Here is a 24,487-nt window from a genome sequence, read left to right on the forward strand (position 1 = left end):
TAAAAGTATTCCATTTGTAACAATATAGAAATAAAATTGAAAAGTTTTGTGCTAGCTCACAATACTTTATTTAAAATGCTGTCAAAATAAGGTCTCATAAGTTATATCTGTTAGACAACTGTGCTGTGTAAGACTATTGTACTATGTATTAACAGTTGATTTGAGTTGAAAGGTAGCAGACAGAGCAGAATTAAATGAACATATTCACTCCACTGGCTGTTTTCTCATCAGACAGATATTTTGTAATCACAATTCTAAATGTATGGAATTTATATTACCCTTTTAGGGCATATTCACAATGGGACGTTGCGGTTTAATGCGACGTTAAAGTTGCAACGCGTCTGCGCTTAGAGGTATAGCACTGCAAGCAGTTAACGTTGCACTGTGAACGTCCCATAGGATTATCGTTGCAGCGCGGTTAGCTGCGTTATAAAACGTTATAACGCAGCTCCGCAATGTGCCACTGTGAATGCGACCTAAATGTAAGGTGGTCAATTTCAATAATTACAATCAATTTTTCTGACTGATTGCAACATTTGAAAAATCTGACCAATGTGCTAAATACATTTGAAAAATGTTTCCTCAATCATGAAAATTAATCATTGACAACTGTGAAAAATTGCTTGGGTCTTTAAATCAGGAATTTTACAATCTCACCAATACCAATCAATTTTTATAAATATTGATTAGAAAAATGTGCCACTCTCAAATGAATTTTATTGGAAAAAATTCAACCAGATTAGATTTCTCAAACTAATAAGAACAAACTTTAGATTTTTTTTGTACAACCAATCGTTTTTATGAAATTGCTGTAAAATTGGATTACTTTATTGTATCGCGTGTCACCACCTTTAGGCAGAGAAGAGGGGAGGTGAGTGTTAGGCAGAGAAAAAGGGAGGGGTGTGTCCGGCAAAGGAGAGGTGAGGGGAGACATGTATTGCTACTAGCATAATGCAAATTACCCAAGTACCATGGGTTGCATTAATTGCAAAAAAATTGCTAATTGCTCAAATGGCATAATTTGCTGTGCAATGTTTACAAGCATTTAGTGAATCAACCCCATAGTCAGATATTGCTGTATATAGGGAGATATGCATTTAGTCACCTGATGATTAAAGTACATTGGCCAGTTTTATGACCAAAAGATCAGCAATACACAGGATAATAGTTTCTTCATTTTAATTACAGCGTTCATTTGTAATTTCCTTATTGGATAAAATGTTAGCCATAGCAATGAATATCTAACAGGTGTGGACCCTAATATAATATTACCATATTGTTTGGACTATAAGACTCTCCGGACTATAGGAGACACCTATATTTAGAGGGCAAAAATCAGGGAAAAAATGTACTAAACCTGGTTTATCCATGGTCCAGGAGCATCTTGTACATTTTTCCCCCAATTATTGTGTCCTCTTCCTGTCCCCCTTGGTGTCCTCCTCCTATCCCCCTTAGAGTCCCCCTAGTTTAATCCTCCTGTCCCCCAGTGTCCTCCTCTTGTCCCCCTTTGTGTTACCTTTGTGTCCGCCTTTGTGTCTGCCTCTGTGTCTACTTGCTATGCTGTGTGTGTGGCAATTAGCGTCAGTAGCTGCTTGTATCACTCATCTGACTGAGAGTGTCCGCGGCGAACAGCAGCTCCTCTTTCGCTCACTTCTTTCCCCTTGTCCCGGTTGCATGTGTAATGATGAGACCAGAAACTGCCAGCAGTAGGGGGAAGAAGCGAATGAAAGATTAGCCGCTGTTCGCTGTGAGCACCCTCAGTCAGGTGAGTCATACAAGCAGCTACTGCTGCTAATTACAAAACACACAGTGCAGCAAGGAAACATGGGGCGGACACAAAGGTGGACACAAAGGTGGACACCAAGGGGAACACTGAGGCACTCAACGACACACGGTGTGCTGGGAGTTGCCGACATGCACCGGGTTTGCAGTTCCTAAGGGCAGGCAATCGCAAGTCGGGGACTCCATGCATTCAGACTATAAGATGCAGATACTTTTTTTTCCCACTTTTAGGGAAGAAAAAGTGTATCTTATAGTCTGAAAAATATGTCAGGTGGCAATGTGCCCCGCCCCCACCTAGCAGACTATGACCTTGTTGCCTAAAATACAGTGCTCCCCTTATTAAGGGAGACTTCCAGACTCCTCTATAATTCACCACTATACTATTTTCTCCACTTTTTCTGGGACATTGAAGGTGAAGAAATGTCACTTGTCCATAAAAATGGACAAGGGTATACTTAAAGAGAAGTCTGGCTTTGTCATCTTCCTCTCGAATGTACCTCCTAATGTTATAGACCAAGTGTGCTGGCATCACTCAGGGACAGAATCAATGGGCTTCAATATCCATCGGTAATTCCGAACTGCTTGGGAAACATGGGGTGGCACTCTGTTTGTGGGTTTTTTTATTGCCTAAGAGAAAACTTAGAACAAAAAGTGAATGTGGTAATTTCTAATAGGTCAGGTGAAATTTAAGCAATGCAAACATTGTAACCATGGCACACTATTCAAGAAAACTCTTCAGCTACACATTGCATATGCTGTGAATATTACTACGCCCACACAACATACATGTAATTATCACAACATTAATCACAGGTTAAAATCCTACACACATAATCTTTTTGTGGTCTATAGTATTTTGCAATAAGAAGTTCATGGTGTACTATTTTTTTATTATTATTATTATTATTATTTAAAAACAGAAATGGGAAAAGCCTCATCCAGAACTGCATTTTCAATGGACACCAAAAGTTGATCTGATTTCCAATAAACATGTAGATAAATGCTCAACAGCTTCTTCTTATCTGGATGAACTGGAGAAACATCATTATTCTGTATGGTAAGCCAGGTTGTAATTATAGAATTCTGGATGAAAGATTGTATTGGGATCTGACGTAATATGGTAAATTGAGATTCAGCTCAGATCTAAATTCAAATTACTGTGAAATTCCCTGTGTGTAATTGGTTGCATTTCCTCTTACTTGGATTTTTAGACTTTCTGTTATTGCTCAAAATGTTTTAGGGGGCTTGAGTTTAATCAACACAGGTAATCTTTTTTTTTTATATATGTTACGGCCAGAACCCGTAGTGTGGCCACTTCTAATTCTGGCCGGCCACTTCGGGTTCTGGGCGGCCAATGTGCGAAGTGGCCGCAGCGCAGCGGCCAATGTTAAAAATGGAATGTTACGCCGTCTCGCTGCGGCCAAATTGATGACAACTTGCATAATTTAATGAAATATAGCCGGCGGCAATGCAATAGATGAAGCCGCCGGCTTTCGCACTGCCTCTCTCCTCCCCCGCCTCCCTCCTCTCCCCGCCTCCCATACAATAAGTAGCAGCCGGGGACATGCAGCCGGAGAGTCGTTCGTCGCAGCAGGGGAAGCAGAGCGGGGAGGCTGCAGACATTGCTTCTGCCAGCACCCGCTCTGCAGGAACGGCAGGATTCCCCTGCCGCAACGAACGACTCTCGGGACACGCGTGTCCCCGCCGGCTGCTGCCGGCTGCTACTTATTGTATGGGAGGCGGGGGGGGCGATCGGGGAGGAGAGAGGCAGTGCGAAAGCCGGCGCTGCGGCCACTTCACACATTGGCCGGCCAGAACCCGAAGTGGCCACACTTCGGGTTCTGGCCGTAACATATATAATTTTGCTTCTTTTACTGGTCATGACAATATGGTTGTCTTCTCCCTTATATAAAACATATACAGAAACATATTTCTTGTATATTTAGTCACACAACTATTTTGTCAAGCAGGCAGTGAATGGATGAAATATGTGTGCTTAATACACAGATTTTTAACATATATATATTATTTAGTACATCTCAGTTACTTAAATGTTAACTTATATTAGCCAAGAAATGCTTTAGTTGTGGAAATTCTAGAGAAAATAAATCCTTTAAAACTCATATTCTGTCATGAGTTGATGTGGCTAGCCAAGGTTTTCAACCACATATTATTTTTAGAAAGAAAAAGGTTTTCTTAGTTAAATGTTGTTGTTTTGTTTTTAATAAAGAAAAATGTATCCTCTAACTTATTACAGCTTATTGCTAAATCCACTAAGCTCAATAGCATTGCTTTTACTGGTAATTCTACAAGTGCTCAGACAGCCCACTGTATCGGTATAGCTCACACAATCAAATGCAATACAGATTGACAAAAATGTTTGTTTCAAATTTTCACAGCTGTATGAAAACTTTGCCCATATGACAGTGAATACTGGCAACACAGGGGCTGCAATAAATAGTCAGTTTTGGTCAGCCAAGTCGTGTTCTTGATGGCCAAAGTCTGATGATGTCAGTTCTTTAGAAGTTCTTTGCATATTGGATACAGTAGCTGGGCACTTCGCACATTGGTCGACCAGATCCCAAACTGGCCATACTTCAGGTTCTGTCCGTAACATATATATATATATGGGAAATGCACAGTGTAATAGAAACAACATGCTGAATTAAGTAGTATAACATGCAAGGGGCCTCATTTGTATTGCAAAAACTAACACTTAAAGAGAGTCTGAAGCGAGAATAAATCTCGCTTCAGACCTCATAAATAGCAGGGGCACGTGTGCCCCTGCTAAAACGCCGCTATAGCGCGGCTTAACGGGGGTCTCTTCACCCCCAAATCCCCCTCGATACACCCGGGGAGCGCTTCCTGGTTGGGGCAGGGCTAACCGCCGCAGCCCTGCCCCACGCGCGTCTGTCAGCGCGTATCTCCGCCTCTTCCCCGCCCCTCTCAGTCTTCCTTCACTGAGAGGGGCGGGGGAGAGGCGGCGATGCGCCACTGACAGACGCGACTGGAGGCAGGGCTGCAGCCGTTAGCCCTGCCTCCAGGAAGGGAAATTCTGCAACCTTTCTACGACACACTTTTGCGGGGGGTGGGTTGGGGGTGAAGGGACCCCTGCTATTTATGAGCTCTGAAGCGAGATTTATTCTCGCTTCAGAGTCTCTTTAACCAAGCTATCTGTGCATGATAATTTTACCACTGGTTTATGCATCAACCCCATAGTCACATGAATGCTGTAGACTTTCGCTTGTATCCTGGATTTCCAGGTGCAGCCCCTCCTATTTAGTAGTGGGGAATAGTACCACTAATGTAGATGTAGAATGTGGTGCCTCTCTCCCTTTGCAAGGAATGGTAAGGCTGGGGAGCTGTACAGTGCTTGCATGATATACGTTTTATGAACAAACTGCTGAAGTTGCCATATTTATTTGTCTAGCTTAATGCAGCACGGTGGCGTAGTGGTTAGCTCTCTCGCCTTGCAGCGCTGGGTCCCTGGTTCGAATCCCAGCCAGGGCACTATCTGCAAAGAGTTTGTATGTTCTCTCCGTGTCTGTGTGGGTTTCCTCCGGGCACTCCGGTTTCCTCCCACATTCCAAAAACACACGGATAAGTTAATTGGCTCCCCTTAAAATTGGCCCTAGACTACAGTACTTACACTACATAATATATAGACATATGGCAATGGTAGGGATTAGATTGTGAGCTCCTTTGAGGGACAGTTAGTGACAAGATATATATATACATTGTACAGCGCTGCGTAATATGTCGGCGCTATATAAATACTAAATAATAATAATAATAATAATGCAGCGCTTTAGTCATCATCATGTTGACAGTTTGTGGAGTCATGCTCCCTTTCCACCCATATAAACAGAAAGGCTTGTTGAGTCAAAAACATCTGTTTGTAGAACAGGTAGTAGATGCCAAGGTGCCTGCATATACTATCTGCATCTATGATCTAAAACCTGAGCCATTCCTGCTTCTGTACTGTGGCAGCATACAACAGTAAAAGAGATCCTCGGTGTCCCTTTAGATCTCCATGCCATGATGCCACCTCTAGTACCTCATTCCTGTTCACATCTAAAAGGTTACAGGGGAAACCTCTACAAATGTGACCCGCTCCTGCATCTAATGTTTTGTTTATTTTCTGATGTCCTGCCCAGCAGTACAATGGATTCAATGGAGTGAGTAGTTAGACAGGGGGCTCCTCCTATTGCTGGCTCCTTTGCCTTTCCATTTTACCGTATGGATGTTAGTTAGATACCAACAGTTCCAGGATTGAGGTAAAATACCAAACATCTCACTTGTTTTACCATATGCTTTAATCTTTGAGAATTTACATTTATTGGGATAGTAGTTTACCTCACTAGTCAAGAATTCTACTTTTCCATGCGGTGACAGCCTTAGTGAATTGACAGTTAATGATATGTTTGGTAAAATCATCTGTTTTCTGCTGTACCAAATGTGGTAAGGCTTTGTGAATCATGACAATTTTTTTTTTTTTTACGGCTAAGTGATTAGTGTTAAATATTGACCTCTTTCAAATGGCAAATGTTCAAAACGTTAAAATCAAAATAATTCATGAAATAATGGAAATATAAAATGACAAATCTGTTATATGTAAAAAAAAAAAAAAAAAGTTAAGTGTGTAAAACTGGGAAAAATATATAAAAAAATGCTTTAAGGTTAACATTTCAATAATAATGATTTTAAAAAAGGGGCTCATTGAAGATACACCATAATTTGTATTAAATAAAAAGAACAACAACAAAAACCCTGTTATTTATTCAAATAGCTTTAGTAGTTAATACTACGAGAACATTTTTATGTATGTGATTTTATCATAACATTTTCTGGACAGTTGGTGAGGGTAAATATCTAAATTCATTGAAACCCACACAACACTAATCTTTTCCCTTCCGTAGACTGAAGTCATTTTCTAATTAAGTGACTGAAGAAATTAAGAGTTCTGGATGACTGCCTCATTTCCTAATGCAATTCCTTACTTGCACATTTAAACAGCACAAATAATTCTAAGGCTCTTTAATTCTGCGATATTGCATTTCCTTTTATAAATGTTGCTCTGTGACTATTTCCAAAGCTCTGGACAGTGATAACACAGAATATCTTAATTAGCTTGTTTCATTACACATTAACGGAAGGAAACAGAATTCCTATACTTTCGTTCATTTGCAAAGACACTTAAACACATATACACATAGATGCAAAGACACACACGCGCACACAAACACACACGCACGCACACATGCATACACAGACACACGCACGTGCACACACACACACACACACACACACACCAACGCACAGTCACATACACACACACACACACACACACACACAGACACACACACACACACACACACACAGACACACACACACACACACACACACACACACCCACACACAGACACACACACCCACACACAGACACACACAGACACACACACACACACACACACACACACACACACACACACACACACACACACACACACGTGAAATGAAAGTGAGAAAGGGATTGTTCTATTGTTGACAAGGTGCCTAATTTACAGTTTCTGCAGTTACAAGGTAAAACTGTCCACACATGTGCAACCACATGTGCAACCAGCAATGAGTGCGTATTGTTCTCCATCCTGTAAGTTGGGTGCAAGGTGAGCTGAAATTCTCGGCGGTGTTAAATACCATTCCTTGTAGCAACTCATTCAGGGTATGTCTATTGCCTTGCTTCTAATTACACTGAGTATCCTGCTACATTCAGGTCAGGCACAGCGCCACAGTGATCATGTGCCCAAATGACCTGCTTCACCAGTAATGGCAAGTCAGGAAGTTTCTATTGAGTTCCTAGCCATCACTATGTCCTAGGTGAGTTATACAATGCCTCCTAGGAATGACAGTTCTCTATATTTGTAGTACAATACAGCTAGTTAAGGGACTATGTTACTGTGCAGAAGTACAGTGCCTAACCAATTTGTACACACACTTCTGCTTAAGTTACTCAGCACAGCAACACATAAGGAATGTTATAAATGGCAGTTCTTCTCACAGTACTAGGTACAGTGAATAGGAAGCAAACAAGCTGAGCACCATGCGCTAAAACAATCTGCTTTGACTAATCTGACCTCTTCCTAACTGCTAGATATGTAAAACAAGAAGGTAGACAATCGAGAGCCCCCAATCGTGTAGTATTGATAATACAATGTAAATAGGGTATGTAGTGAATAATACTCACAAGAATGGGTTGCCAAGACCAGTCAACCGCTCAAAAAGCAAGAGGATTAGGTCTTTCCCCACTCAGGCTAAGAAGTCACTCTCCATAGAACAAGAAAGAAGGGTGGTCCCACCCATCCACCAGGTGGATAATTATCACTTAGGCAATACAATACAGAGGCACCGACAGAGTAAAAGTATGAAGTTAAAAAGGTATAAAATGAGGGGCAAAGGCCCGATGGGGAGGTACATCCACCCTTGCCACTCATTTTACACCTTTTTAACTTGACACGAATACTCTGTTGGTGCCTCTGTATTGTATTGTCTAAGTGATAATTATCTTCCTAACTGCTCCCTGCCTTGAACTCATGCTTATACTTGATGTTAACTGTTTGCTACTGACCAATCTTTGGCCTGATTCTTGATTCTCTTGTGGGGCAATCTCAGGGGCTGCATTCTGGTGACTAAAAGCAGCAAAGTAGTCTGTTACCCAGTAGACGTGATGACCCATTGTCCTTGCAAGTGTTCTGGAGTCCAGTAATCACGTAAATTCCATGCACGGGTACAGTCCATATGATCTACATTGATGCAAGGGTCAATAGTGTAACCAGAATTTGCAACATTGTCCTGTACTAGCCTCTATGTCTGCAGCTGTCCTGTTTTTATCAAATAATTATAAGAAAAAAAAGAAAATAACAATATTCAATGCACTGTGTCGGTTGCATAACCTTTAGCACTTAAGATATTTTGTTCTGAGAAGTAACTGAGCTAATATGCTCAGGCAGCCATATCAAAAAAGAACAATGCTAGAGTATGATCCCATCTGCTTATGTGTGAAAGAGACAGTGAACCAAGCTTCCAGTAGGGGGCAGTAAGGACATTATGTGCAGATTACTGCATCTTTCCTGAATTTGAGTGCCTCAGGGGAGGTAACTCATGAGAAATATTTAGAGGTGTGCATAGTGATGGGGCTAATAATAAAGCTGTGGTGTAAGGGATTGCAGAGATGCCGCCGCATCAGAGAGTGGCATGGCGGCTATCTCGGCGTCTCAGCCGGCGGTTTCCGCCGCGCAGATACATGATGGAATTATGCCTGGGATTGTGGGGAATGAGGAGGAAGCCGCCGCAGCGCCGAGCGACATGGCGGCTGTCTCCACGTCTCAGCCAGCGGCTTTCGCCGCATGGTCGCATGGTGGAACTTTGCCTGCTCCTTCAGTCGCACATAGACTGAGGTCTACGCGCACGCGCGCACAGACAGGATCTTTATGCAAGCAGAAGGGGAGTCAGCTGATCAGCCGGTCAGCTGACTCCAGCACTGATCCTTCATTGGCTGAGTGACGGGGGTGGTGCTTAGGAGAGCTCCCAGTATATATAGAACAGGCCTGTCAGTTATTCCTCGTCTTCTGTTGCATATGCTACGTGTTAGCACTCAGACCCATAGTCAGATCCGAAAGTGTGCCTAGAACCAGCAGGAGCTGGGGATCCACACTTAGACAGATTCTGTTAATAGCTTAAAGCACTAATTGAATTGTATTATTTGTTATGACCCTCTGCTAGCCTTGACTACTCTTCTGTCTTGTGATTCTGTGCTTTTGCCTATCTGATCCAGTTGGCGACTTGGCTATCCCTCACTCTGATTCTGTCTTCCGCCTTTGTACCGTATCTGTCCGTGTGTTGCCGAACCTGCTTGTCTAACTCTTCTGCCCTCACCAGGGAGTTGGTCCTGGTGAGGGGTTCTCAGTTTAGTAATCACCTGCTCCTCAGGTTGATAGCTGCAGTATAGTCTGAATCACCTGCTCCTCAGGTTGATAGTTGCAGTATAGTCTGAATCACCTGCTCCTCAGGTTAATAGCTGAGTATAGTCTGAATAACCTGCTCCTCAGGTTGATAGCTGCAGTATAGTCTGAATCACCTGCTCCTCAGGTTGATAGCTGCAGTACAGTCTTAATCACCTGCTCCTCAGGTGACTAGCTATCATTATATGCTGTCTGCATCTCCTGCCCCTCAGGGGATCACCTGTTGCAGTACAGTCTGAATTACTCGCTCTTGGAGTGGTCTCGCTACATTGTCTTACTGTGCATCACCCGCTCCTCGGGTGAACCTATCATAAACTCCTCTGAGTCTCCAGCTTGCTGGAATACTGATTACTGTGTTGATTAGAGATACCCTCTTCACCAGCTCCTCTGGACAGTGGGTATCTCCATCTATGTTTACTGTTGCACCCAACACCATCTTACATCTTTGTATCCTGTTTGTCTTGCTATACTTGTATTATTAATGATTCTGCAGATCACCACATAATGAGGTATAACATCTGTATTATTGGTGATACTGCAGATCACCAATAATCAGAAAATCTGTTCTGGCTGACACCAATTGTTATATGTGGTATTACAATGGTAGTGTCCCTTTAGTAGTTGTGCAAGCCAATTACTACATGATAGTAATTCCCACAGTAGTGTCCCATGAGCCTATCATGGTAGAGTACCGGCAACAGCTTGGAATAATACCACAGTGTAGTAGTACTGGCAATTAGCTTGTAAAACTATCACAGTGACGCTACCATGGTAATGTCTCAGTTTTATCATGGCCCCCCTACCAATGCACTTCTTTAGTTTAGAACTAGGGATGCTCATTCAGATTCCGTGGAAATGCAATTTCCGAATTTCCAATCGGGAATTGCATTTCCACATCGAAATTCGGAAATCGGTAATGCAAGTGTGGTAGGCGGAATTTCCCGGAAATTTTCATGGAAATCGTGGAAATTTCCGACGACTTTAACATTGATTTTCTCAAAAACTACAGGTTCTTTTTGAAATATTTTTCCCCTCTTGTTTCCACTTGTCTGCTTAAAATTCCCTGAAAAGTTTCTAGCACCTATGGGGGCTTAGCTATTTACCTCTGAAGTCAGCATCATACCGCATAGCGGTTCCAATGCGGATTTTTGCGGTAAATTGGCATTTCCAACATCCCTATTTAGAACCTAAGGATGGAAAAGATCACAAGTCCTATCCATATGCAATCACCACATTACATCCTGCAGCTGAGCCGGGGAAAACCTCACCCTTAAAGGACATCCGAGATGAAAATTAGCTTATGAGAAAAATAATTGTATCTGTCCTTCTTCTCCTAAAAATTACTTTTTTAGATATTCCACAGTTTTATTTTATATTTAAATTTAGTTTTTAAGTTTTTTCTGTTTCATTGACCTTCATTGAAGTATGCTAGCGCTCAAATCAATGAATTATTGACCCTGTTTATGCCTTTCCTACTCCAGGAAGCCATTTAATGACAGGAAAGTATTTTATGGCTGGAATTACTTATCAGTAAGGGTTATGCTATAGTCTGACCTAGTCCGACCCGGTCCCGACCCAGATAGAAACTGTCACTTGCATACCTGATTTTTTAACCATTTCAGGCAGAAAAAGAAAAAAAGGAACACAGGTTAGTTATTTGTGTGCTTGGCACTGTGCATACACATGTCTATCTCATCATGTCACATGTCACCTCGGTTGTCCTTCAAAAATATGTCATGTTTGAGTGCAGATTTAACCTTCCTGGCAGTAAGCCCGAGCTCGGGTTATGCCGCCGGAAGGCACCGCTCAGGCCCCGCTGGGCCGATTTGCATAATTTTTTTTTGCTACATGCAGCTAGCACTTTGCTAGCTGCGTGTGCAATCCGATTGCCGCAGCTCCCCGCTGATCCGCCGCTATCCGTTGCGCCGCAGCCGCCCCCTCCCCCAGGCCCCGTGCACTGCCTGGCCAATCAGTGCTAGGCAGCGCTGAGGGGTGGATCGGAGTCCCCTTTGACATCACGATGTCGAGGACATCGGTGTTGTCATCCCGCCCATCGCCGTGGCGACGGGGGAAGCCCTCCAGGAGATCCCGTTCTTTGAGGCTGGGGGGATGCCGCTGAGTAGCGGCTATCATGTAGCGAGACCTTGTCTCGCTACATGATAATAAAAAAAGCAAACAAAAAAAAACAAAAAAACGGCTGTGCTGCCCCCTGGCGGATTTTAATAAATCGCCAGGAGGGTTAAACAATGTTCTCAGAGGTGTTGCAGCAGAAATCCACATTACAGGGTCCATATCTTGAGGTCTATTTATTTCTATTTTGGATAGTGTAAAAATCTTTGAGTTTTTCTCTTACTTATGTCTATGTCCGTATAAGAATTTTTCCCCCATGGTCCTCTATGGATCTCTGTCTTCAGTAAAAAAAAAAAAAATGGGTGTCCTGGAGACAGTAAATGAGCAACAACAATGACTAGCTGATAATTTTCACTCTTCTCTGTTCTAATATATATGTATGTTCTTATCCCCTTATCACACCATCCATTTGAACATTGTTTTGGTCTTGCTCTACTGATCCCAGATAAATACACATCACTATCTGCGAGCGTCTAGAGGAGCCAGATTCCCACTTCCTCCGCAGGAACTTTTGTGCAGCAGCAGACAGATCTTTGCCCCCAAGCAAACATTGCCTTGATAAAGGGGTCCTACATGGCTCCAAAACATTGGCCATATTCTTTTACATGGAACCAATCAAGATTAACTTTGTATGTGCCACCTCTTTTCTTTGTTGAATACTGCATAGAGGGTGTCATCCCTCTTTTTCAGGTGTTGCCCTCCCCTTAAAGACTATGGTTTTGATCCTTTAGTGTGTGCAAGACAATACTACAAATGTGTTGGTCTGTAGTCTTGTTGGAGAAACTTACAAACTTTCTATGTGGTCAGGAAGTGAGGGGAGTTTTTTAAGACTGGGTGTATGCAACAATAAAAATTCAAACTAGATTCTGACTTGTTATTCCATCCCAATAATGACAAAATAAGTCTTCCTGTACTTTTTTTTAATAAGACAGATCATTTTTTAAGTCCTGAGTATTGATATTTGTGAGTGAAGTAGGCTCTAAATACTGCAGTAGGAGGGATTCAGCAACCCTACATATATCCAGGAGAAGAGAACTGTAAGTGTGAAACCTCGGAAAGGTCTTAAACAGGTTGCTGTTTATGGGAGAGTGCTGAAGGTTAATTGAAGGCATACACTCCAGCACTTCAGTCTGAAATGCTGAGCACTTCTTACTTCTCCATATACAGCTATGATTATTTGTATCATGTGGTATGTAAATAAAACTGTGGGTAACCACACTGTTAATAGTCCTCTATTATGACCTTAATTTATTTCCCCCTAATTCACTGTGTATATAACACACTTCCCTTGGCCTTTAGCTCCTCACATGGTCCTTAATGATAGAAACTTCACAAACCACAGTATTGTACAATTTGTTTTCCCAGTCACAGTGTAATTCATTGACTTTCTGTGGTGTAAAATCAATCTGTTCTGTTTATATGGCATAAACAACAAGCAGTTCCACAGGCATGAGGCAAGCCATATGTGGAGGTGTTTAAAAAGGCACAACAGGGAATACATGAAGCATCTGCACCTTCACTGTTTCCATGTCAAATCACAGGTGTGTTGTAAAAACAAAGTTTATGGTTTTTTATTGTTTTTATTGAAGAATAACATTACTGTTGCGCTCTTTACAGTTATTAACCATTTATTGTGCTTCAATGTCGAGAAACCCAAAAGACTAAAATCTTGTTAATTCCCTGGTACCTGGATACAGTTCTAAACAAATGTTTAAGGCAATCTTCGAATAAGCTTTCTTCCAGACCTGGTCCTACATGTGCTGGCTGTCCATGAATAACGAGCATGACAGGGAGGCATGGGCGAGGTGACTTGGATGGCCTGGCCATTTTGAAAGCTTTCATGTAGCATGTAGGTCATGAGGGAAAATTTGGGTTACAGCCAGGCTTGGCTTATTAGGAAAGTGCAACCGTTTCTGAAAGTATCCTTTTGGAACAGATTAAATTTTTATTTTATTTTATTATTTTAATCTCCATGTATTATTATTATTATGAGCTTGCAACTTGAATAAGAAGCATGTCGCTTCGAAACGGCAGGCTGTAGTTGCCCTCGGCCTATTCTTGATATGTGATTTTATTGCATAAATAAAAGAGCAACTTTTCACTTAATCGGTGCTGCTGATACTTGGGTTTTGCTGTTTTTGAACTCGGTGGGCAACGAGTTCTAATCAGCTACAGCACGCTGGTCTCCATTTCTGAGTGCTGGGTCCAACATTTTTGCATTAAAAAATAAGGTAAAATATTCATATAGCCTGTCTCTCTACACATATCTAACCACTTAAGCCCACAGGGTATTTTGTTTTTTTTGCATCTGAGCAACTTTCACCTCCCATTCATTTGCCAATAACTTTATCACTACTCATCACAATGAATTGATATATCTTGTTTCCCTTAATTTGATTTTTTTTCTTTTTTACAAGCAAAAGCTGTAGTTTAGTTACTTTCACATTAAAGAACAGGTGCGAGACATACAAAAATAAGATCTACTTACCTGGGGCTTCCTCCAGTCCCTGGCAGCCTATCTGTCCCTTGCCACAGCTCCGGTGTCCCAGGATCCCCTCCGCTGCAGATGCTGCCCTCGCCAGGTCAGCATCTGCTGTGCCTGTGCAGAACGCTCCAGGCTACATGAGCGTGATTGCAAGCAGTGCGACAACTTGCTCATGCAGGCGCAGAAGATGCCGACCTTGCGAGGTCAGCGTCTGCAACGGAGGGGATCCTGGGACACCGGAGCTGTGCCGAGAGACAGATAGGCTGCCAGGGACTGGAGGAAGCCCCAGGTAAGTAGATATTATTTTTTTTTACTCCTCGCACCTATTCTTTAATGTGAAACCAAACTGCAATAAACATAGAATAATGTTGCTGTTCTGTAATATTAATAATGTCCGTAATGATAGCCATATTTAACATGGTAAATTAATACTTCTGCCAACAGTGCTGCTTTTAAAAATTATCATTTTTCTTTCTGCATGTATCCTTAAAGAGGAACTGTCGCGAAAATCTTAGTTTAAAACACACACAAATAAGAAGTACATTTTTTCCAGAGTAAAATGAGCCATATATTACTTTTCTTCTATGTTGCTGTCACTTACAGTAGGTAGTCAAAATCTGACATTACCAACAGGTTTTGGGTTAGTCCATCTCTTCATGGGGGATTCTCAGCATGGCCTTTATGTCTCAGCAAGACATTCCCTGAAAAAGATTCATACAGAGATGCTGGCCAGCCTCCCTGCTCACTGCACGCTTTTTTGGCAGTTGGACGGAGCAACTACCATTCACTAAAGAAAGAAAACCCTGTGAACCCCCCACAAGAAGATGGGCTAGTCCAAAATCTGTCAGTAATTTCAGATTTCTACTACTCACTGTAAGTGACAGCAACATAGGAGAAAAGTAATTTATGGCTCATTTTACTCTGGAAGAAATGCACTTCTTATTTGTATATTATATGTTTACATGTATTTTACATTTTAAGATTTTCGGGACAAAGGTCCTTTAAAGGTTATAATGCTGCTGTGTACCTTTTAGAACAGAGAGGAAGTTCTGAGATTAGGTCCTTTTTAAGGAATTACCATACATTATTTCAGCTATGTTACAACTAACTGCGGAAAAAATCTTTCATATTTGTTATTAGCTAAAAAGCACTTTTTAGTTTTTAGTTAACTCCCTGACTGTCGAGAAATACAAGGCAAAAAAATCTAATACAACTATGTACATCTGTAACTGATGCTAAGGAGGAGGGAAATTTTCTTGAAAATAGCTGTCAACAAGTGGATATTAACAAAATGTAAAACTGCATCCTAATGAAACTGAAACCTGATCATGCTCAGCAGAGTCGGAGGTAATGTATTCAATAGCTTACAAGACCCGGTGGTCAGAAACGTATTCTCCGGTGTGTAATTAGGTGCACAGCATATGCAAATTATTAGAAAGTTCAAAAAGAAAAAGAAATGCTCTCTGGTCTCAAATCTGACTTTTTCACAGATGTGATCTAAATTTATACCTCGCAAAGAAATCTTCAAGGAAATGGGGTCTGTCATTTGGAACTTATTTTCTGAGCTCTTGCACACACACATGACATTAGAGAAATTAGATTGTTGTTTTGATGATAGCACTGGGTCATGGCTGATCAAACATAACCAAATTGTTATACCCATGTGGTCTTCACTACATTAGAACCTAATCATTAAATCCAGGTTAGTTGCTGCTTAGTCTCTAGCATAAATGTTTCTTTTTCTATAATAGACATTTTTTTTTATTGTCAGTGCTGCTTGCCCTGTGCCTTCTATTCAACCATGGTTGCTAATGATCAGAGGACTGTTTATGTAAGTACAGGCTAACAGCTAACACTGTGTAATGGATGGTTGTATAAATAATCAAATGACTCCACAAGCTCGGAACATTTCTCCTTTTATAAGCAGCATCCTTCAAATTTTTACATTTTCAAAATGAAAAAAAATAAGGTAATTAATAGACTGTTTTGTTACATTGCTTCTAACAATGTGGCCGTGGTGGCAGTAGGCCTGCCAGGCAACTGTTATTGTTTAAAAGGAAAAAAAATACGGCAGCCTCCATATCCCTCTCCCTTCAATTGACCTTTAAAGCAAATGTAAAGCCAGCTAAAAAAAAAAAAAAAAACTTAGATATTTACCTATGGCGAGGGAAGGCTCTGGATGTCTGGCTTAGGGCTCATTCACACTACACAACGCATGCACAAACACGATTTCATGCACATCGGAGTGCACTAAGTGCACATGTCGGCAGCTGTAATCATCTGGAAACGTGTGGGTTGTGCAATAAAATGTCCCCAGATGCGTTACATCATAACGCATGGGAATGCACACCTGTAGTATGAATGGTAACATGAAAGTTTATGGACTTTCATGTTGCCATATGCATCAAGCACAATGTGCGTTGCGTCAAAACTGACAGTGTGAATGAGCCTTATGTCATATTGTCATTGCCATATCTGTCCTATGTATTTTCTTTTAATGCTCTTGCCATATGCACCTCAACCAATTCCCAGTGTGCAAAAACGTACTGGGCAAATAAAGTTGATTCTGATTCTTCTGATTCTGGATCCCATACAGCTTTCCCTTTCCATGCTCTTGGCCAGAATTATAATTAGAATTAGCAGGGCCCCTCTGCAAAAATGATAGCATGGAGCCCCTTTGTCCCCGAACCTCATGAGACTGGGAGCCAGGGAATGGCAGCAGAGTTCTGCTGTGAAGCAGTGTTTGGAAGCAGGAAAAAAATTACACACACTTCTGCACATGTTTTTTTATGAGTGAATGGTGAAGTTTCTTTGCTAATTAGCTGCACTTGTGGTTCGGGAGAAAAAGGAGGAGGGGCTCTCAAAGCCTCTGGGCCCCCCTACGATGGTGAGGTCACAAGAGTGATTGCTACACACATGCTTTTTGTCCACAACTTCCCCCATTTTAAATTTCACATTTTAGAAGTTCTCAGAAGGCTTCGGTAGCCCTCGTGTCCCAGCACTCCCACATTTGTAGTACGGATTCAGTCCCCAAAGGAATCCAGTGCTTTAGGATAATTTCATGCACATCAATGTACAACAGACATGTGCATTATTTCACTATTGTTTTGGTGTTGGTGAATCTGGCTGTTTCCACACACTGTTTTGATTCCAGGTCATAATGATGAATACACGACTTGTCACAGTCAAGGGTAAAACGATAGGAATCCATTCCTACATTATCGTGTTCATGAGAAAGTGATGCTTTTTAGCCGAGGACTACTCTAATATAGTACAGAGGTAAAAGTTTTAAAGGCGTGTCAAACTTTGTCTTTTTGACTTACTATATATCATGTAAATATCTTTATGTAAGCATATCGAAGCAGGAAATTACACCAGGGACCACCGATTTTCGAAATAGAGTGTGAACGGAAGGCAAATACTGTTGAATAAAAATAATAAAGCATCAAAAACATCCCTTACTCAGTTCTTTGGTGGATCAGTTTACCTGGGGGTAATTCAGTGATCTACAGTGAAGAGCCACCCTTTGCGAATTTATCTATTCTGCTCCAAATCTAGCATTGGTAGACCATTTTCATCAATCTCACTTATGTATACATAGAATATATTGATTGTTACACATTTTTTTTTCAGAATCAGAACTATTTTCATTTGGCCCCCAAAGTTTTTACCCAGTGGGGGCGCTACACTGGGGCACTGCCGTCTCCCCCCAAATTCACTGTGCTCCCCTGGTAGCTGAGTGCCCACCCTGCTCAGTAACATACAGTGAACTGTTTTCAGGCTCCAGCAGCATACACTGAACAGGATAGGATCTGTAAAAATCTCCATGCCAGCCTGAGTATATGTAGGCATCAACCCATTCAGGTTCCATGGTTTTCACGTGAGAAATGTTCACCTCCCATTCATTAGCCTATAACTTTATCACTACTTATCACAATAAACTGATCTATATCTTGTTTTTTCCGCCACCAATTAGGCTTTCTTTGGGGGGTACATTTTGCTAAGAGCCACTTTACTGTAAACGCATTTTAACAGGAAGAATAAGAAAAAAATGGAAAAATTCATTATTTCTCAGTTTTCAGCCATTATAGTTTTAAAATAATACATGCCTCCATAATTAAAACTCACGTATTGTATTTGCCCATATGTCCCGGTTATTACACCATTAAAATTATGTCCCTATCACAATGTATGGCGATAATATTTTATTTGGAAATAAAGGTGCATTTTTTCCATTTTGCATCTATCACTATTAACAAGTTTAAAATAAAAAAAAAATATAGAAATATTTCATCTTTACATTGATATTTAAAAAGTTTAGACCCTTAGGTAAATATTTACATGGTTTTTTTTTTATTGTGATTTTTTTTTTATAGTAAACATTTTATTTGGGTAGTTTTGGGAGGGTGGGAGGTAAACAATAGATTTATAATGTAAATGTGTGTTCATTTTAATTTATTTTTATTTTCAGTTGTAGTATTACTTTTTGGCCAAAAGATGGCGGCCATGAGTTTGTTTACATGACGTCACTCTAAGCGTAACACACGCTTAGAGTGACGCATCGGGGAGGGAACAGCCAGAAAAGGCGCAGCTTCCGAGAGAAGCTGTCGCTTTTTCAGCGGGGGAGAGGAATCAGTGATCGGGCACCATAGCCCGATACATTGATTCCCTGGCTAACAAATCCGCGTCCGGGAGTGCGCGTGCACGCGCGCGATCGGCCGCGGGAGCGTGCGGTAGCGCGCATGGTTCCTGGACGTAGTTTCTACGTCCAGGAACCAAAATAGGTTAAGTAATAGGTCTTACCTATTTGCCATACATACCTCACAATAGTTGCAAGAACCATTGTAATTAATGTATCCAGATGACACTTATATTTACCAACAAAAAACTCTCTACCTACTTCGGATTAAAGTCAGCATGAATAGAGTCTGAAGAATGCTTACTAGCTGAAAGCTTACTATTTTTCTTTTAAATTAGTCAATGCCTGGTATTATCCTGAATCAAAACTTCCTGTTTATAAACTACATGCTCTAGTCTGCTGCAATGTTTAGCTTCTAAAATAAGGAATTACACTCAGTGTTTCTCCCCTCTTCCTCCTGCCTCTTTCCCCTCCCCTTGCTTGTAGAGCGGTCAGATAAAGGCTGGGGGCTGGAATTATTTGTCTGTGATCTGTCCACACAGGAGCAGCTTACTAGCAAGTAAAGATTACAGCATGACAGCCAACTAGCCAAGTGCATCTGTAGGTAATTTTTCTTTCATAATTTCACCATCGTTTGGATAATCTGCTCAAAAGCCTTTGTTTTTGCTTGTAATATTTACATTTGGTTCCTATAATTGCTGAACTAGTTAGCCTTAATTGTATCACCTGAGTTAGTAAAAAAAACAAGAGACCCTCACCAGAGACGTTTAGAGATTTGTAGCAATGTCTTAGTAATTCAGAAACATTGTTTATTAAGTAGTTAATAAAAAGGAAACTGAAAAAGAAAGTGACCAGACAAAGCTTCCTTTTTCATAACAAGATGTGAAAAAAACAATAATTTCTCTTTATGTCAAAATAAAGGAAAAAAGGAAATTGGGCTTTATCACAATTCAAAATCTTTGAAAACATCCTATGACTGAGGAGAATATCAAAGGGTTGCTTGATGACATCACAAAGCTGCAGATCACAGCTTGTTACTCACTTAGTCAGGGGAAATGCATAGAAGAAGGAATTCAAAGGTCAAGTGAACTATCATTTAAACGTATGCTTTTCTCTATGCTGAAACTAATATAACATCTTTTGAGTACAGACATTAAGTTGCCTGTATAAAAACCATAAGGGCCCATTCACACTTGAGCGTTTTGCCGGCGATTTCGGCAAAATGCTCAAACGCTAGCGCTTTTGAAAGCTCTAGTGCTATTATACCCTATGGGCCCATTCTTACTTGGGCAATTTAATTAAAATTAGAAAACATTGGGGAAGAAAGTGCCAAGTTACAATAGGAAAAATGTTTTTTTTTTTAAGTGCAGTTAAATGACAGATAATGGGCTTGATTCACAAAGCGGTGCTAACTGTTAGCACGCTTGTGAAAACCCCCTTAGTACGTCTAAACAAGCTTTTCGCGCATAAAACTTTACGCGCGCAAAACTTTATGCGAGTAAAACTTTATGCGCATACTGCACAAAGCGCAGGGCGCTCCGCGCGAAGTGCCCATTAAAGCCTATGGGACTTAGCGCGTGTAAAACCGGTGCTAACCTACTTAGCACCCTAGTTTGCGCGTCTAAAGACTTTAGATGTGCTAAGTAGGTTAGCACCGCTTTGTGAATCAAGCCCAATGTATCTACCCATTGGTATTGAAAAGTAACATATATTCCCCAAAACAGCAGTGGATTTCTTGCCAGGATTTCTTGTTGGTCAGTACACTGACATTGTAATGACCAAAAGGAAACCTCAAGGCAAGTTGCAACACTTTTATTGGGGATTGTTGCACAGTGTAAGGATCCTAGTCAAATATACATATCATTTGCATTAAAACATACATAATAAAATCATGCTGGGGTTCCCCCTCCAAAGCCCCTTTAACCCCTTGTCATTCATGCAGGCTGGTATAGCCAAAATGTTGAGCTATGCCATCCCACATGGCAGAGCCAGGACAAGGTCTTCCAGCACCCAAGACTGAGACACCAAAGTGCGCCCCTACATCCCTTCCACCCCAGACATCACACACTGATTGCTATTAGAGGCGCCCCCCCCACACACACACACATATCTTAATCTCTAGTTATCTGTCTTGCAGTCACTGCCATATATTCTCTTTATTTGTTGCTCTCAGCTTCAAACACAATAGGGGAATGATAGCTGAGTGAATTGTGTGCCCCCTCCTACACTGCACCCTGAGGCTGGAGCCTCTCTCGCCTCTGCCTTGGCACGGCCCAGCCACATGGTCCATGATGTAGGGGGACTCTGAAGGGCAGCAAAGCATTCCCATTTCCCTCAGAGCCCCTGTGCTTAACTAGGGGACACTCAGATGTCTCCCCCAGGTGAAATGGGTATAAGGGTTCTAATATACCCCTTACCAATTTCCACAAAGAGTTAAAACTGAAATTAAAATGCAACCACAAAAACAGGTCCTTTAATACTCTTTATTAACCAGAAATAATTATCTTTAATTAATAATCTCTTGAATTGTCCCACACCAATATCTTCTCAAGACCATGATTGGTGTATAGCAAGCCCCAGCATCTTTAATTGTGCCGCCAGGACTCCCCATCGCTCCCTCTGATCTTCTCAGCTTCTACCCAGTTAATAATTATTGGAGTGATGAGTGCAATCAAGTGATATAAATGACAGCTTTAGGAATGCAACAATGTATGTCAAATTTTCCAGAAAATACACAAATTATCTATACACGCAATATGTTGTGTGTGTAAGGCGAATTACGCCAGTTGGGCAACATGTATTACGTTATTTTAATGTAGTTTCATGAACATACGCCTATGATCTGTAAGTTTAGAGCCACAGTATTATCTTATCTCGAAAATCTCTAGTGAGGACAGATTCAGATCGGGCAAAATAGGTAAACCTACAGCAGAGTGAATCCGAGAGGAGCTGCTCTACAGAATGGAGATCACAGTTGCTGACTGGAGATTACATGATTTATGCTGCCCTTATAATGTCAAGAAATATGTAATCCCATGTTTCTAATTCATACTTAGTGAAATAAAGGCAGCAAGACATATTGCTGCCTTTTTGTCTTCTTAAATGTTATAACAAGTACAGTTTTCTGCTTTTATAGCATGTGACATTTTAGAAGCGTAATTGCCTGCAGTGCAATTACATTTAAGTGCAGTTTCTTTCTTAATTTTAAGTGTGCAGTGTATTAAACAACTAGGTTGGCATTTTCCAGCATTAAGTGACTGACAGAAAAGGGGAGAGACTGGGAGAGATGACAAAACACATAGAGATTGTGTATCTAAGTATGGCGAAAGGCTGTAACACTGCTTTGGTAGCAAAATGTATGAACGCCATCAATTCTGGAAATTCAACATCAAATGTCTACAACTGTTCTAATAAAATTACCCTATGGATATATAATACTAATTCTCAGTGCGTACTGTATTGCTAAGACATTTTCGGTCTGATTATATATTTCGTACAGAATGGTCTTTTAATGCCATGTAACTCAAGTGCACTCAGCGTGAGGAACTGGAAGAACATTGGTTTGATGGGCTTTTCTGTAGTACAATAGTTGTGAGATGGTCCTCAGATGCTGAGTGGGTTAAAGGACAGTAATTTATTCGTTTTTGATAGTGTGGAAAAAGGGCTAGAACACAGGTGTGTGCATACTGCACATTTCCCTAAGTGGGAATATGTCAGTTTGAGCATGGATATTAATTTTTCATACCTTCCCAGAACTTATTTAGTTATACTGGGTATGTTCAGTTGAAAAGGATGGGTAGTAAGTAAGCTGTGCCTGTATGTTCATAGCTGGGGATATTTGACTGAATAAGAGGTAGAGAAAGTCCTGGGCATGCTCTCTTAGGCTGAATATTCACCAACCAACGGCTCCAGTGACATCCCCTTGACGATGAGTGTTAGGCGATTCCTCATCCTGCTCGCAATGTCAAGCTACGTACACAATGGCACATGCCAAGTGCAAACAGGAAGTCAAGCTATCCGGGTACTTTGCGTGGAGTGGTTGGATATCTTAAAGATCGGATTAGCTGCGATGGTCGTTATCCACATGCATCACTAAACATCTTTTGCGTGATCGTGCGCCTGTACCCATGTCTCAAGATCGCGGAAACGACTGCTTGTCGCTCAAAAAAATTGCCTCTTGTCGGAAAAATCATTAGGAAAATCATGTGGTGGGTAGGGGCCTTTAAGCTGTAGTGAGGAGGCAAAGAAGCACATGGCAGATCCCCTGAGACAGTTTAGCTGCAGTCAGCTAACATGAAAAACACAGGCCTGTGTAAAATATTGCCTATGACAAGTCTAGTTAAAGGCAGGCTGTCAGGTACAAGACAATGGGGAAGATTTATCAATACAACTGCATTCAAAATGTGGAAAACCAGTGCAAAAATGTACTGGGGTGTTTTTGGTTATAAATCTGCTCTAAGTTCATAGCCATAGTTGTGTGTACAGGTGTGCAGGGCGTAACTAGAGGGGAACAGCCACTGCGATCAGATGTTACATCCATGTATCCTGCAAGTATAGTATATAAACAAATCTAAACAGCGTCTTACAAATAAATAATACATCTAACAATTCTTTCAAATATAAAATATTCCAATCATTTAACAGATGATATAATAACCACTTTCAAATATCTCAAATTGTCTGTACAAAGCAAAGATATTTGAGAACAGATCCTTGCTGTACATTAAGCTCATTCTGTATAAAATGCAAAAAGCATATAGAAAATATTATTTTCAATGTGCCAGGAAATGCATGTGCAGAATAAATATTTTCATTTGTATGCCCAATGTCTTTGTCTTAGGTGATGATGACTACTGTATGACTGTAAAGTGGTCAGTCTGGCCCCAGTGCTGAGGGTACTGGCAGGAGCTAGCCAGTTTGATTGGAAATGAGTAAAATGAGGCATAGGGTCTAAAAAAACAGGGTCAGGTATTCTCCGGAGCATCTGAAGGTGGAAATCTTGTGCTGTTCATGTGTATCACCTGCAGCAGGTCAGAGTGGCTGAAGTCAGCAACAAGTTATATGGTCTCAGTTAGGCACCAGGGAGAAGGAATACGTATAGATAGAATGTTGCTGGAGCTTAGCAACAGAAATAAACAGGTTCTAGTTTAGGTAATTGGCTACCTATCACAATCATCCAGCAAGAAGGGCAGCCCTCCAAATGTATAAATAGCCTAAAGGTATAAGCAGCACCGTGCATCTTGGTAGGAGGAGACAGGGAGTGTGAGGAGGGAGAAATTTAGGGAGGGGACCCCTCTTGACTCCCTCTAATTGTTGCTGCCCTAAAGCACGTGATTCATATTGCTTCATGGAAACAGAACCGCCCCTGCCTACAATATTTCAGAATATTCAAAAAACCATAAGGAGCTGTTAACCATAAGTTAACAGCTCCAC

General features: G+C 41.1%; 1 protein-coding gene across 3 annotated transcripts in view; it reads left to right on the forward strand.

The window, feature by feature from the left end:
- Positions 1–24,487, forward strand: part of LOC137518702 (uncharacterized) — a 268,697-nt gene that overhangs the window by 104,918 nt on the left and 139,292 nt on the right. For all 3 annotated transcript variants that reach the window (XM_068236883.1, XM_068236884.1, XM_068236885.1), the window contains one exon: positions 2,703–2,839. In XM_068236883.1, coding sequence (XP_068092984.1) covers positions 2,703–2,839 — 137 coding nt within the window. The remainder of the gene's footprint in view (positions 1–2,702; positions 2,840–24,487) is intronic.

This window comes from Hyperolius riggenbachi, chromosome 5 (assembly GCF_040937935.1).
Source record: "Hyperolius riggenbachi isolate aHypRig1 chromosome 5, aHypRig1.pri, whole genome shotgun sequence".
Taxonomy (NCBI): Eukaryota; Metazoa; Chordata; class Amphibia; order Anura; family Hyperoliidae; genus Hyperolius; species Hyperolius riggenbachi.